At 38.2% G+C, this 14,302-nt stretch overlaps 1 protein-coding gene across 3 annotated transcripts in view; it reads right to left on the minus strand.

Annotated features, from left to right (window-relative positions):
• The window catches only part of AIMP1 (aminoacyl tRNA synthetase complex interacting multifunctional protein 1), a 40,470-nt gene that overhangs the window by 21,280 nt on the left and 4,888 nt on the right, over positions 1–14,302 (minus strand). For 2 of the 3 annotated variants that reach the window (XM_055342567.1, XM_055342568.1), the window contains exons 2-3: positions 2,577–2,710; positions 1,147–1,260 (exon numbers count right to left, since the gene is read on the minus strand). In XM_055342567.1, coding sequence (XP_055198542.1) covers positions 1,147–1,260; positions 2,577–2,710 — 248 coding nt within the window. Of the gene's footprint in view, positions 1–1,146; positions 1,261–2,576; positions 2,711–10,283; positions 10,305–14,302 lie in introns of those variants that run through there. The other variant, XM_055342569.1, reaches the window with a different exon arrangement.

Genomic DNA, 14,302 nt, shown 5'->3' on the forward strand with positions numbered 1-14,302 from the left:
ATTTTTATTTACAATATAATAATTGAAATTATAATTATCTGCTGAGTTGGCTAACTTAAAAATTATGATTTCAGGCAAATTACTTTATACTCGTAAGCTTCTATTTCCTCATGTATAAAACAAGGACATCTGTGTACACAAAATATAAAGGATAAAATATATAATGTACATGAAGCACTTTGCACACAGTGCCTGGCATATAGTAAAACGTAATAAATGTCAGCTACATATTATTACAACTTATTTTCAATAACTATTTAATAGGGAACAGTGATGATCAAGTTGAAGTATATAGTACAGAGATTAAAAGCATAGTTGTTTTAAATCCAAGTATAATTAATATATAGCTCTCTCTATTAGTTTCAGGCATACAATAGGATTTCCCTGATGAGGTAACAATATACAACAGAAAAAAGTCTTCAACAAATGGTGTTGGGAAAACTGGACAGCTACATGCAAAAGAATGAAACTCCTTACACAATATACAAAAATAAACTCAAAATGGATAAAGACCTAGACATAGAGACCTGAAACCATAAAATTCCTAGAAAAAAACATAGGCAGTAATTTGACATTGGCTACAGCAACATTTTTCTAAATATGTCTCCTGAAGCATGGGAAACAAAAACAAAACTAAACTATTAGGACTATACCAGAATAAAAAGCTTTTGCACAGCAAAGGGAACCATCGACAAAACAAAAAGGCAACCAACTGAATGACAGAAGGTATTTGCAAATGATATATTTGTTAAGGGCTTAATATCCAAAATACACACAGAACTTTATAGTTCAACACCAAAAATAAACAAAAATAATAATCCAGTGAATTCAGGCACAGGAACATGAATGGGCAGAAGTCAGGAATGCCAGAATAATGCTCTTTTCCAAAGACATACAGATGGCCAACAAACACGAAAACATGTTCAACATCACTAAAAGCATAGGTCTGCACTTTTTTTGCATGAGCTCAGGCAAGATCATTTGCCTTTTCTAAGTCTCCATTTCCTCTTCTGTAAAAGAAGATGATTGCATGAGAAGGGCTACTGAGGGGATAACATGAAAAATCAAGCATAATATCTAACTTAACAATCAAGGATATAATACTATTATAAATCAAAATAACCTATTATTTCTATATTTAATCACCTCCATTTTGAATTTCTGCCTGAATTAGCTCTTGTTTCAATTCTTCAATTTCCTTCTTTAATTTAGCATTTTCAACTCGAAGTTTCTTCTCTTCTCTCAAAGTTGCCTGCAAAACTAGGATTAATAAAATCTTAGTAAGATATAGCCATGTTTTCTATAAGTTTTCTTATAATACTACTTGAAGGGCATAGCTATATTAACATAATTAGGATAATACCAATAACCAAATGTTTGCCAATTCCTTTATACCATTTAGTATTTATTAGAAAACATGATAAAAGAGAAAAAGAGATTATCTGTGAAATAATGGACCAGAAAAGTTTGCTTATGAATCATTTCCTAGCTTCCATAAAGATGCTAACGACAACTTAAGAAACAGACTAAAAGTGTCAACCATAAACTATCAGCATGAGGCAAGTATTAGACACAGTTTTTTTAAAGCCAAGATCTAATAGCAAACCATAAAAAAACTATTCTTATTCTTTCTTTTTAATCATTGCCTTTTAAAAGTACCTGAATAATCTTTTACTCCTAATGTCTCAGACTGAGCTGGCCAAACGTTCAATGAGTGAAATAGCATCAAAGATTTCCTCAAAATATGATATGTGTGCTAAAGGTGAGCAATAGGGCATACAAAAGAATAAAAGAAAACCAATGATTCTCAGTGCGATTGATACTGCTCCCTAGATAGGACTTTTAAAATCTGTGGGGGTATTCTTGGTTGTCACAAATAATAGAGTCATGTCGGTCATTTAATGGGCAGAAGTCAGGAATGTCAGATATCCTGAAATATGCTAGATACACCTCTGAAATAATAAGCTGTCTCACATTCTGCAGAATTTTCTAGTAACCCATTGTACATTTGTGTAGGTAAAAATCCTGTTATTTGAGCCTGGACTCTATTTTTTATATATAAACACAAAATATTATTAAACATTTTCATTATACCCTGAATTTTCTATAAATCAGGTATCATATAAATCAAGAGCAGACTGTACTTTGTTTTGTTCACAGTTTTCCCTAAGAATTATCCACCATTCTGAGTAAATAAATAGCACAACTGAAAGTTGCTTCTGGCATCAGACTTGCCTACATAAAGGCAGACTAAATACACACTCATACCAATTAGCATTTCTATTGCATTCTTGGTGATTCCATGTATGGGAACCACATTGCATATGACTCTCTCATATGGCTGGTAGGACAGTCCTGCCTAAGTATTTACTCATTAAAATGCATATTTTTATTATTACTACTATTTATAAATTTATCCTAATCCCAGAATATCATTTTACTCAAAATGAAAATATTAAAGGAATCTAAAAGTTATGATCAAGATGATGAAGTATATTTATGGGGTAAACACAGTTTTTGTCCTGTCAACATAGGAATTCATTTTAAGTAACTTCTTCAAAAATGCAAAATCTTACTTGCTTTCTCCTTAAGAAGAGCAACTTGCTGCTTTAAATATTCAATAATTTGATCTGCTTCTGCACCCTTCTGTTCCAGTCTCTTCAGAACAGTACCATTAGTTGCCATTTTTGCCAAGAAACGGCAGAAAATCCTAAGTGAAAAAAATAAGTGGTAAATAACACTGTAGAAGGAATAAATTTATTGTACAGGACAGTATAAGTAAGGAGTCTGAAAGGAAAACCATCTTCTACTCTAACAGATCAATACACTAGGAAAAACACTTTTCCTATACACAGCAATAAACCAAACAAACGGCAGAAATGTTAAACAACTAATTCCTCAATATGTTTGGAAGAGGCAATTTTTTTCCCTAAATGCAAAAAAGATGTTATTTAACCACATTTTAGGTTGGAAACCTTTAAAATACAGCTGAATAAAAAATAAATAAATAAATAAATAAATAAATAAATAAATAAATAAATAAATAATAAATAATAAAATGCAGCTGAATAACATGACAAAACAAAAATACTAAAAGAATAACAATAACCTTAACTAAACTATAAGTGTTCCAAAGTTAAGAATTGCTGAATTCCCTCTTTATATGTTATTTTTTGTATACTGGATATTTCTACTGTTTATTTAACTATGTACAATTTTAAGAAGAAACACATGAATTAGGAGAGAAGAAAAATGTCATCAATTAAGAACATATCAATATTAATGACATGCCTACTCAGAAATGTCAGCATATATACTGTGACCCTTGTAAAAGTTATGATTTTAATTTTATAATAATCCATAGAAATTAGAAAACATCCTGTCAGTATGCAGAAAAATGCATATAAGCAAACATTCTGAAGTTAGCTCACAATGTTAAAGTTTAAACTGCTATTAAATAGTAACACTGACAAAAAGATTAATCATTAATACTACAAATTGTTCTTTTTTTACCTGTTTAGCTTCAATTTATAATACAAAATGTAATGAGACAAACGTTGCTGAAGTAATTCTGACTTTAAACAAGTGATATACAATAAAATGGTGAAATTTTTTGATAAAGGAAAAAATTGGCTAATAATGAACAAACACAAGATCGTTTGAACATTTCAAATTATGCAATATCTATAAAAAAGAAGATTCTGAAATGTTTACTTTTTAATGAAAAAAAGAACCAATTTTCAAAAAACTTTATGCTAAAGTTGACAATTTATAATACAGAATCACTAAAAAAAACTGAAAAAAATAAAAATGGTAGTAAGTGAAGAAAATATAAATGAAGTTAATCTGCAAAAGTACATAGTAAACTGCTCATTTTCTATATGAGCTATTATTTAAGTTTAAAAAAATACAGGCAAAAAAAAAACAAAAATTGAAAATGAAGATAACCAGCTTTATATTTAGCCAATTTTTACAACATGAATACTGAATATTGTTATTGTTCCTCAAATGTTGTTTTAGAATTTTAGAGAAAAATACAAATGAACAGATGAAGAAAGTTAAAGTAAACAAACAAACAAACAAAAAAGCTATGTTCTTCTGGACTTTTAGTATCCTCCTTACAGCATTCTTTTAGTTTAATGTCTTTATATTTTAGTCTAACATAGCAATCAAGTATACTCAATATGTGAAAATAGCTATCCCTAGAAAAGTAATGAGTATTTGATTTAGCATAATTTGTTAGCTTTTATTTTTATAGCAAAGAAAAATTTGATATTAAAATAAATGTGATCTTAATGATATGCTTTAGAAAAATCCCTGGTAAATAACTGATAAGAAACAAATGGATTTTTTTTAAGATTTTATTTATTCATGAGACAGAGAGAGAGAGAGAGAGAGAGAGAGAGAGAGAGGCAGAGACACAGGCAGAGGGAGAAGCAGGCTCCATGCAGGGAGCCCGACGTGGGACTCAATCCCAGGTCCCCAGGATCAGGTCTTAGACTGAAGGAAGCACTAAACCGCTGAGCTACTTGGGCTGCCAGAAACAAATGGATTTAAGTGTAAAATAGCTGTTGTGAATTTGCCAATGGGTACAAAGTCATCTCACAAGTATCAGCTAAGGTGGTAATAAAGCAAAACATGAAATTCGTGTCCTGACTCACATAAAAAAAAAATCTCAAAACTAAGACTTACAATAATTCACAAAATAGAGATCATGAAACCTAGGCTAAGGGAAAGAACAGATACAATCTCACTGAGTTGATAAATCTATTAACTATCTGCAAAATACAGTTATAAAAGTGAGCTGTAAATATTAAACACATACATAGAGCCACTAAGAAGAACCAGTAAGAGGAAGTGGTAATACTTTGAATGATAGTGATGAAAAATGTGTACCTCTATATTTTATATATTTATTAAGTATATAAAAGGAATAAAATTTATATATTTGGCTGTAACTCTACAAATACATAGATTAAGGTCTAGCTCTAAACTGTGAAATAAAACTAGGATTGAGAAATGTTATCACTTGAAATATTCAGTAAACGTGGATTCATTTTTAGCCAAAGTATATAAATAAAACATGAAAAATAAAGGAAAAACATGTTAGTAAGAAAGAGAAATGTTACTGAAAAACATACTTAAGCCATGAAGGCATTTAAAAAAAAAAGATTTTATTTACTTATTTTAGAGATAGAAAGTGCGGAGCAGGGTGTAGTGCAGTGGGAGAGAGACAGAGCCTGACGTGTAGCTCCATGTCACAACCCTGATATCAAGACCTGAAGCAAAATTAAGAGTCTGATACTTAAAGGACTACGGCACGTAGGAGCCCTATATGCCATGAAGTCTTAAAATGTTGAGAACAGAGAGAGAAGACAGTGATCCTAATAAACCACTCAAATATATATATAAAATAATTGTGGAGGACAGAAGCCATCTCAAATTTCCTGATAGGTATTATTGGGTAATAATAATACCTACTGTTTCATTTGTCTTTAGTATTTGCCAGGTCCTTTCCTAAGCACTTCACAATATTAACTTATTTAATTACCACAACACCATGAGGTACATAAGGAACGTTCTCCTTATATAGAATACTATGAACTGTAGCTGAAAAATGACAGGCATCAAGCACAATTTTGGGAACACAAAAAAGGATGTATGTACAATCCCCACCTTTAAGAAGCTCACAGTAGTGTGGGTTCCTATAGGAATGATATTTTGTAGATCTTTAGGTATGATTTTTACATTTTCTTAAAGGTTAAGAACATAGCAAATAATGAAAATATAAATTATACACATTGATATTAAAAATATATTCAGATAATTTGGCTAAACACACCGGTTTTTTTTTTTTTGGAATATTTATTGGAGTTCAATTTGCCAACATATAACACCCATTGCTCATCTCATCAAGTGCCCCCCTCAGTGCCCATCACCCAGTCACCCCATTCCTCTGCCCACCTCCCTTTCCATCACCCCTTATTCGTTTCCCAGAGTTAGGAGTCTCTCATGTTCTGTCTCCCTCTCTGATATTTCCCACTCATTTTCTCTCCTTTCCCCTATAATCCCTTTCACTATTTTTTATATTCCCTGTATCAAAGAAACCATATAATGTGGCTAAACACACCTTAATTTCTTTATGAGTGGTATACAGTCTATGGGGGTGATACTATATTTACATTAATTCTAAATTTTGTGTTTATAATAGTATACAAAATAAATCCAAGGACTCCTGTCCAGGGGAATACAATAAGACAACAGTCAACTGAAAAATCTTTGTCCCTTCCCCTAGGAATAGATACTGTCATAATTACAAAAACTCTAAAGTAACACTTAATATTATTTAAACAAATGGTACACAAAGAAGGAACACTCAGTGATATATAGATTTCACTCTGAATGCTTTGTCAAAGCCTTCAAAGGACTAATAGTAATAGTTCCCAGCTTTAGCTCAGAAGGCAAAACAATCCAGCAAGAGCCATACATACCATTTTGCCAAAGGCACAAAGTGGCTAAGAATACCAAGAGAAAAATTGTTTTATGAAAATGACGTAAGATGTTCTGGTTTAAGGATGAGAAAAAAATTAAAATTCACTGTATACTTTCTGCTCAAGTTTGCTGTGAATTTAAATCTGCCCTAAAAAATAAAGTCTTTAAAAAATGCACTGAAATCACAAACTTAAGAGTGTATGAATTTAAGACCTGAATATACTGTACTTCCTAATTACTTATGACAAAGTCTGGTTATGCAATAACCAATAATTTTCCAAAATTTATACTGATAGGTTATTTCTAATACCTTAACTGCCACAATATCAACAAAAATACTACAAAGGAAGCCTCATTAAAAGAAGAGAGGACTTTTGCTTGCAGTCATTTTTCTCGTAATAATCGTTTTCTTGACAAAATAAAACAAGAATGACTCTAAAACACACTAGTTGTTAACCAGTGTCTACTTTTTCTTTATTTTACTTTTTAATAATAAATTTATTTTTTATTGGTGTTCAATGTGCCAACATACGGAATAACACCCAGTGCTCATCCCGTCAAGTGCCCCCCTCAGCGCCCGTCACCATTCACCCACACCCACCGCCCTCCTCCCCTTCCACCACCCCTAGTTCATTTCCCAGAGTTAGGAGTCTTTATGTTCTGTCTCTCTTTCTGATATTTCCTACCCATTTCTTCTCCCTTCCCTTCTATTCCCTTTCACTATTATTTATATTCCCCAAATGAATGAGACCATATAATGTTTTTCCTTCTCCGATTGACCAGTTTTTGAATGGATGCTTGTATTGCGATGTATTTCCCCCTTAGGACTGCTTTTGCTGCATCCCAAAGATTTTGAACAGTTGTATCTTCATTCTCATTAGTTTCCATGAATCTTTTTAATTCTTCCTTAATGTCCTGGTTGACCCTTTCATCTTTTAGCAGGATGGTCCTTAACCTCCACGTGTTTGAGGTCCTTCCAAACTTCTTGTTGTGATTTAGTTCTAATTTCAAGGCATTATGGTCTGAGAATATGCAGGGGACGATCCCAATCTTTAGGTATTGGTTCAGACCCGATTTGTGACCCAGTATGTGGTCTATTCTGGAGAAAGTTCCATGTGCACTTGAGAAGAATGTGTATTCAGTTGAGTTTGGATGTAAAGTTCTGTAGATATCTGTGAAATCCATCTGGTCCAGTGTATCATTTAAAGCTCTCGTTTCTTTGGAGATGTTGTGCTTAGAAGACCTATCTAGTATATAAAGAGCTAGATTGAAGTCACCAAGTATAAGTGTATTATTATCAAAGTATGTCTTAACTTTGGTTATTAATTGATTTAAATATTTGGCAGCTCCCACATACGGGGCATATATACTGAGGATTGTTAAGTCCTCTTGTTGGATAGATCTTTTAAGTATGAGATAGTGTCCCTCTTCATCTCTCACTACAGTCTTTGGGGTAAATTTTAGTTTATCTGATATAAGGATGGCTACCCCTGCTTTCTTTTGAGGACCATTTGAATGATAAATGGTTCTCCAACCTTTTATTTTCAGGCTGTAGGTCTAAAATGAGTCTCTTGGAGACAGCAAATAGAAGGGTCCTGCTTTTTTATACAGTCTGACACCCTGCGCCTTTTGATGGGGTCATTAAGCCCGTTCACGTTCAGAGTTACTATTGAAAGATATGAATTTAGTGTAATCATATATATTCAGTCCCTGTTTCTGTGGATTGTTCCATTGAACTTGTTCTTAAAGAGGAATTTTGAGAGTCCCCCTTAAAATTTCTTGCAGAGCTGGTTTGGAGGTCACATATTCTTTCAGTTCCTGCCTGTCTTGGAAGCTCTTTATCTCTCCTTCCATTCTGAATGAGAGCCTTGCTGGATAAAGTATTCTTGGTTGCATGTTCTTCTCATTTAGGACCCTGAATATATCCTGCCAGCCCTTTCTGGCCTGCCAGGTCTCTGTGGAGAGGTCTGCTGTTACCCTAATACTCCTTCCCATAAAAGTCAGGGATTTCTTGTCTCTTGCTGCTTTAAGGATCTTCTCTTTATCTTTGGAATTTGCAGGCTTAACTATTAAATGACGAGGTGTTGAACGGTTTTTATTGATTTTTGGGGGGGGGGATCTATTTCCTGGATCTGAATGCCTGTTTCCCTTCCCAGATTGAGAAAGTTTTCAGCTAGGATTTGTTCAAATACATATTCTGGCCCTCTGTCCCTTTCGGCGCCCTCGGGAACCCCAATTAAACGTAGGTTTTTCTTCCTCAGGCTGTCACTTATTTCCCTTAATCTATCCTCATGACCTTTTAATTGTCTCTTTCTTCCTCGGTTTCCCTCTTTGCCATCAACTTGTCTTCTATGTCACTCACTCGTTCTTCCACCCCGTTAACCCTCGTAATTAGGACTTCTAGTTTGGATTGCATCTCATTCAATTGATTTTTAATTTCTGACTGATTAGATCTAAATTCTGCAGTCATGAAGTCTCTTGAGTCCTTTATGCTTTTTTCTAGAGCCACCAGTAGTTTTATAGTAGTGCTTCTGAATTGGCTTTCTGACATTGAATTGTAATCCAAATTTTGTAACTCTGTGGGAGAGAGGACTGTTTCTGATTCTTTTGAGGTGAGGTTTTCCTTGTAGTCATTTTGCTCAGTGCAGAGTGGCCAAGAACAAGTTGTATTGGGAAAAGGAGAAAAAGAAGGAAGAGAAAGAAGGAAAGAAAAAGAAAAAAGAAAAAAAAGAGAAGAAAAAGGGGGAAAAAAGAAAAAAGGGGGAAGCAAATGGAAATCAAAAAAGCAAAAACAAAACAAAACAACAAAAACAAAACAAAAAATAAAGAAACAAAAAAAAAAAACAAGGGCGAGTATCCTCTGATTCTGTATACTGTAAATCCCTTGACTTCCCCTGGACCTTTCCAGTGCTGCTTGGTCAATAATTTGTTTTTCCACTGTCTGTCTAGCTGGTCTTCTGGGGGAGGGGCCTGCTGTGATTTTCAGGTGTTAGCACTTGGGGGAGCTGCTCAGTGAAAGATATTTAAGCTGTTTATCTTGTGAGGCCACTGTGAGGCTCAGTGAGGGTTGTTTAACCCTTGAGGCCCCAGAAGGAACAACCGCAGTGGCAGCAGCCAGCTCTGGAGCCCTAGAGTCAGCTCCCGCAGTAACTCTGGAGCTCTCCATCTGCAGGGGCCTGGATGCTCCCGGGGCGGGGCCGCTGATCTGCTCAGCTCGGGGCAGGAGTGTCCTTGCATTCCTGGGCCCTCCCCGCCTCTGCCTGTCCCGGGGGGAGGCCGAATCCTGGGCTGTGTCCTCGGCGCCCTGTGTTCCCGGGCCTGCGCTGCTGGATTCGCGCTCCCGGCGGGAAGCCCCCCTCTCCGCAAGTCGCCGCCTGAGTCCCTCCGAGCTGCTCCCGGAGCCGCGCAGCCCCCTCCACGCGGAGTCCTGCCTGAGACCCTCTGAGCTGCTCCCAGAATCGCGCAGCCCCCTCCGTGCGGAGCCTCTGCTGGAGCCCCTCCGAGCTGCTCCTGGGTCCAGCCGTGCGCGCTGCAGCCCTTTAGGGAGCTCGGCGCACTCTCCCCGGGGCGCAGGTGTCTGTTAGTGTCCCAGGGATCCTGAGGGCATCCCCGCCCTCCTGGGGTCCTGCTCTAACTCCCTGGGAGCCCCTTTCCGCCGGGGGAAGATTGGTGAAGCTCCTGCTTCTCCAGGACGGGGCACTTGTCCTGGAGGCACTCGCCCGGGCCTTAGCCCGGCTCCTCGCAGGCCGTCCCCCTTGGATGTCTTTTATTTTTTCCCCCCATCTTCCTACCTTAATAGAAGCTGAACTCTTCTCACTGTAGCATTGTAGTTCTCTCTTTAAATCTCAGGCCGAATTCGTAGATTTTTTAGGATGATTTGAAGGTTATCTAGGTAATTTGGTGGGGACAGGTGACTTGGGAACCCTGCTCTTCTGCCATCTTGCCCCTCCTCCTCTACTTTTTCTTTACTCCTAGATAACTGGTTATTTTGGCAATATTATTCATGATATCACAATTAATGTGCCTTTTGAGATATTTTGGATTAGGCTGTAGTCAGATCTATATGTTGACAAAGTTCTCAAATTCTAAGAGTTATTATTTTTAGAATTAGACGCTCTGGAAATAGGTTTTCTAGTACTTGTTTAACTGTCTTTAAACTTTCAAATATATAAGTAGGATGCAGAAGTTTATGCAGATATTGATTACTAACACCAGAGCAGTTTTTTTTTTTTTTTCCTTATTTACAGCCAACAAATCTTGGTCGAATGACATACCTAAGAGGCTGTGTGTGACCCTGGCAAAATTGCATAACTTTTCGGTTTCATTTCTTAATTTATAAAATGAGGATACTTTCATTTGATTTCACTTTCTACTTCTTTGGCATCTCCTTCTAGGGCTCCTTTTTCTTGACTTGTCCCTTTAAATCCTTATGTTTTTCAGAGTTTGGTCCTGATCAATAGTCAATTCTAGAGTTTACGAACTATCACCACAGTGATCAGAGAAGCCTTTGTGTTTCAGGGTTAACAATGTTTAAAACAGTTGAAGGTGAGTGCCATTTAAAGCAAGGCAAATGGGGATCCCCTGGATGGCTCAGCGGTTTCAGCGCCTGCCTTTGGCCCAGGGCGTGATCCTGGAGTCCCAGGATCGAGTCCCCCTCCCGTCATGGAGCCTGCTTCTCCCTCTGCCTCTCTCTCTTTCTCTCTCTCTCTACGTCTATCATGAATAAATAAAATCTTTTAAAAAATAATAAAAATAAAGCAAGGCAAAAGCGCACAACTCTCTGTTGTCTCATTTATGCCACCTGCCAGGCCCCTATAAAAAAACTTAAGTTCCTGACCCCAATTTTTCCTGATTTTGAGCCATGTGCCTAGTTTACGGTAAAAAGCAAAAATAAACATGTTCTTTGTACTCACTAAACTTTCAGACAAATGAGGTAGACACATTAAATTGGAAAAAAAAATTAAACAAGGCTATTTAGGGCAACAGTGCTAGTTTAGTAACTTAAAGCTCAGACAAATCTTGTACCATTCAACCCAGTGCTCATTTCATTATTGTGTGCCAACCGCTCCACAGTGATTTTCAATTTTACATTGAGTACTTACTGAATTTCATAACTTTTAAGGTCCCTTAGTCTCCCCAGAGCTTTTAATGTGCTAACAGACTTAGGGATTCTCACACATGATAATGTTAATAATATTGTTATTATTATAACAATAATTGTTATCATATAATAATTGTTAAATAATATTAACATTATCATTAACAATATGCAGATAACATTAGCAGAGTATTTATTATGAGTTGGCTAAATGTGTTACATAGATCATATATGAAGACTATTTTATACAGAGAAGAAAACTTGAATTAAAATCAATTTGCCTTAGGTCATGTGATGAGTTAGTAAATAACAGGATTAAAATTTACTGTCTGTCTGATTCTGGAGTCAGCTCTTTTAACTTCCAAGCTGTAATTTCTAAAGAAGACATAATTATGTAGAGTTTCCAAATGTGTTTAACCACAGAATGCTAACCAAGGAACACCTATTAACATTTATTAGAACTAGTATCCTCGAGGGGGGAGGGGCAAGATGGCGGAAGAGCAGGGTCCCCAAATCGCCTGTCCCCACCAAATTACCTAGATAACCTTCAAATCATCCTGAAAATTTACGAATTCGGCCTGAGACGTAAAGAGAGACCAGCTGGAATGCTACAGTGAGAAGAGTCCGCGCTTCTATCCAGGTAGGAAGACGGGGAAAAAGAAATAAAGGAACAAAAGGCCTCCGAGGGGGAGGGGCCCCGCGAGGAGCCGGGCTGAGGCCGGGGCGAGTGTCCCCAGGACAGGAGAGCCCCGTCCCGGAGGAGCAGGAGCTGCACCAACCTTCCCGGGCGGGCGGAAAGGGGCTCGCAGGGAGTTGGAGCAGGACCCAGGAGGGCGGGGATGCCCTCGGGCTCCCGGGGACACTAACAGACACCTGCGAGCGCAGGAGAGTGCTCCGAGCTCCCTAAGGGCTGCAGCGCGCACGCGGGGTCCGGAGCAGCTCGGAGGGGCTCGGGCGGCGGCTCCGCGGAGGGGGCTGCGGGGCGGGAGCGCGAATCCAACAGCGCAGGCCCCGGAGCACAGGGCGCCGGGACACAGCCCAGGATCCGGCCTCCCCCGGGACAGGCAGAGGCCGGGAGGGCCCAGGACAGCAAGGACGCTCCTGCCCCGAGCTGAGCAGATCAGCGGCCCCGCCCCGGAGCCTCCAGGCCCTGCGGACGGAGAACCGAGAGCCCCGAGCCCCGTAGTTCCTGCGGAGGCTGAATCCAGGCTTCCAGAGTTGCCATAGCAACTGCGGTTGTTCCTCCTGGGGCCCCACGGGGTAAACAACCCCCGCTGAGCCCTGCAGCAGGCAGGGGCAGAGCAGCTCCCCCAAGTGCTGACACCTGAAAATCAGCACAGCAGGCCCCTCCCCCAGAAGACCAGCTAGACGGACCAGTGATACTCCCCCGTGTTCCAATACAACTTGTTTTTGGCCACTCTGCACTGAGCAAAATGACTAGAAGGAAAACCTCACCTCAAAAGAAAGAATCAGAAACAGCCCTCTCTCCCACAGAGTTACAAAATCTGGATTACACTTCAATGTCAGAAAGCCAATTCAGAAGCACTATTCTACAGCTACTGGTGGCTCTAGAAAAAAGCATTAAGGACTCACGAGACTTCATGACTGCAGAATTTAGATCCAATCAGGCAGAAATTAAAAATCAATTGAATGAGATGCAATCCAAACTAGAAGTCCTAACGACGAGGGTTAACGAGGTGGAAGAACAAGTGAGTGACATAGAAGACAAGTTGATGGCAAAGAGGGAAACTGAGGAAAAAAGAGACAATCAATTAAGGGACCATGAAGACAGATTAAGGGAAATAAATGACACTCTAAGGAAGAAAAACCTACGTTTAATTGGGGTTCCCGAGGGCGCCGAAAGGGACAGAGGGCCAGAATATGTATTTGAACAAATCCTAGCTGAAAACTTTCCCAATCTGGGAAGGGAAACAGGCATTCAGATCCAGGAAATAGAGAGATCCCCCCCTAAAATCAATAAAAACCGTTCAACACCTCGACATCTAATAGTGAAGCTTGCAAATTCCAAAGATAAAGAGAAGATCCTTAAAGCAACAAGAGACAAGAAGTCCCTGACTTTCATGGGGAGGAATATTAGGGTAACAGCAGACCTCTCCACAGAGACCTGGCAGGCCAGAAAGGGCTGGCAGGATATATTCAGGGTCCTAAATGAGAAGAACATGCAACCAAGAATACTCTATCCAGCAAGGCTCTCATTCAAAATGGAAGGAGAGATAAAGAGCTTGCAAGACAGGCAGGAACTGAAAGAATATGTGACCTCCAAACCAGCTCTGCAAGAAATTTTAAGGGGGACTCTTAAAACTCCCCTTTAAGAAGAAGTTCAGTGGAACAATCCACAAAAACAAGGACTAAATAGATATCATGATGACACTAAACTCATATCTGTCAATAGTAACTCTGAACGTGAATGGGCTTAATGACCCCATCAAAAGGTGCAGGGTTTCAGACTGGATAAAAAAGCAGGACCCATCTATTTGCTGTCTACAAGAGACTCATTTTAGACAGAAGGACACCTACAACCTGAAAATAAAAGGTTGGAGAACCATTTACCATTCAAATGGTTCTCAAAATATACCCTAAAAACTACAGAACACTTCTGAAAGAAATTGAGGAAGACACAAAGAGATGGAAAAATATTCCATGCTCATGGATTGGCAGAATTAATATTGTGAAAATGTCAATGTTACCCAG

The sequence above is a fragment of the Nyctereutes procyonoides genome, unplaced genomic scaffold, assembly GCF_905146905.1.
Source record: "Nyctereutes procyonoides isolate TBG_1078 unplaced genomic scaffold, NYPRO_anot_genome, whole genome shotgun sequence".
NCBI lineage: Eukaryota > Metazoa > Chordata > Mammalia > Carnivora > Canidae > Nyctereutes > Nyctereutes procyonoides.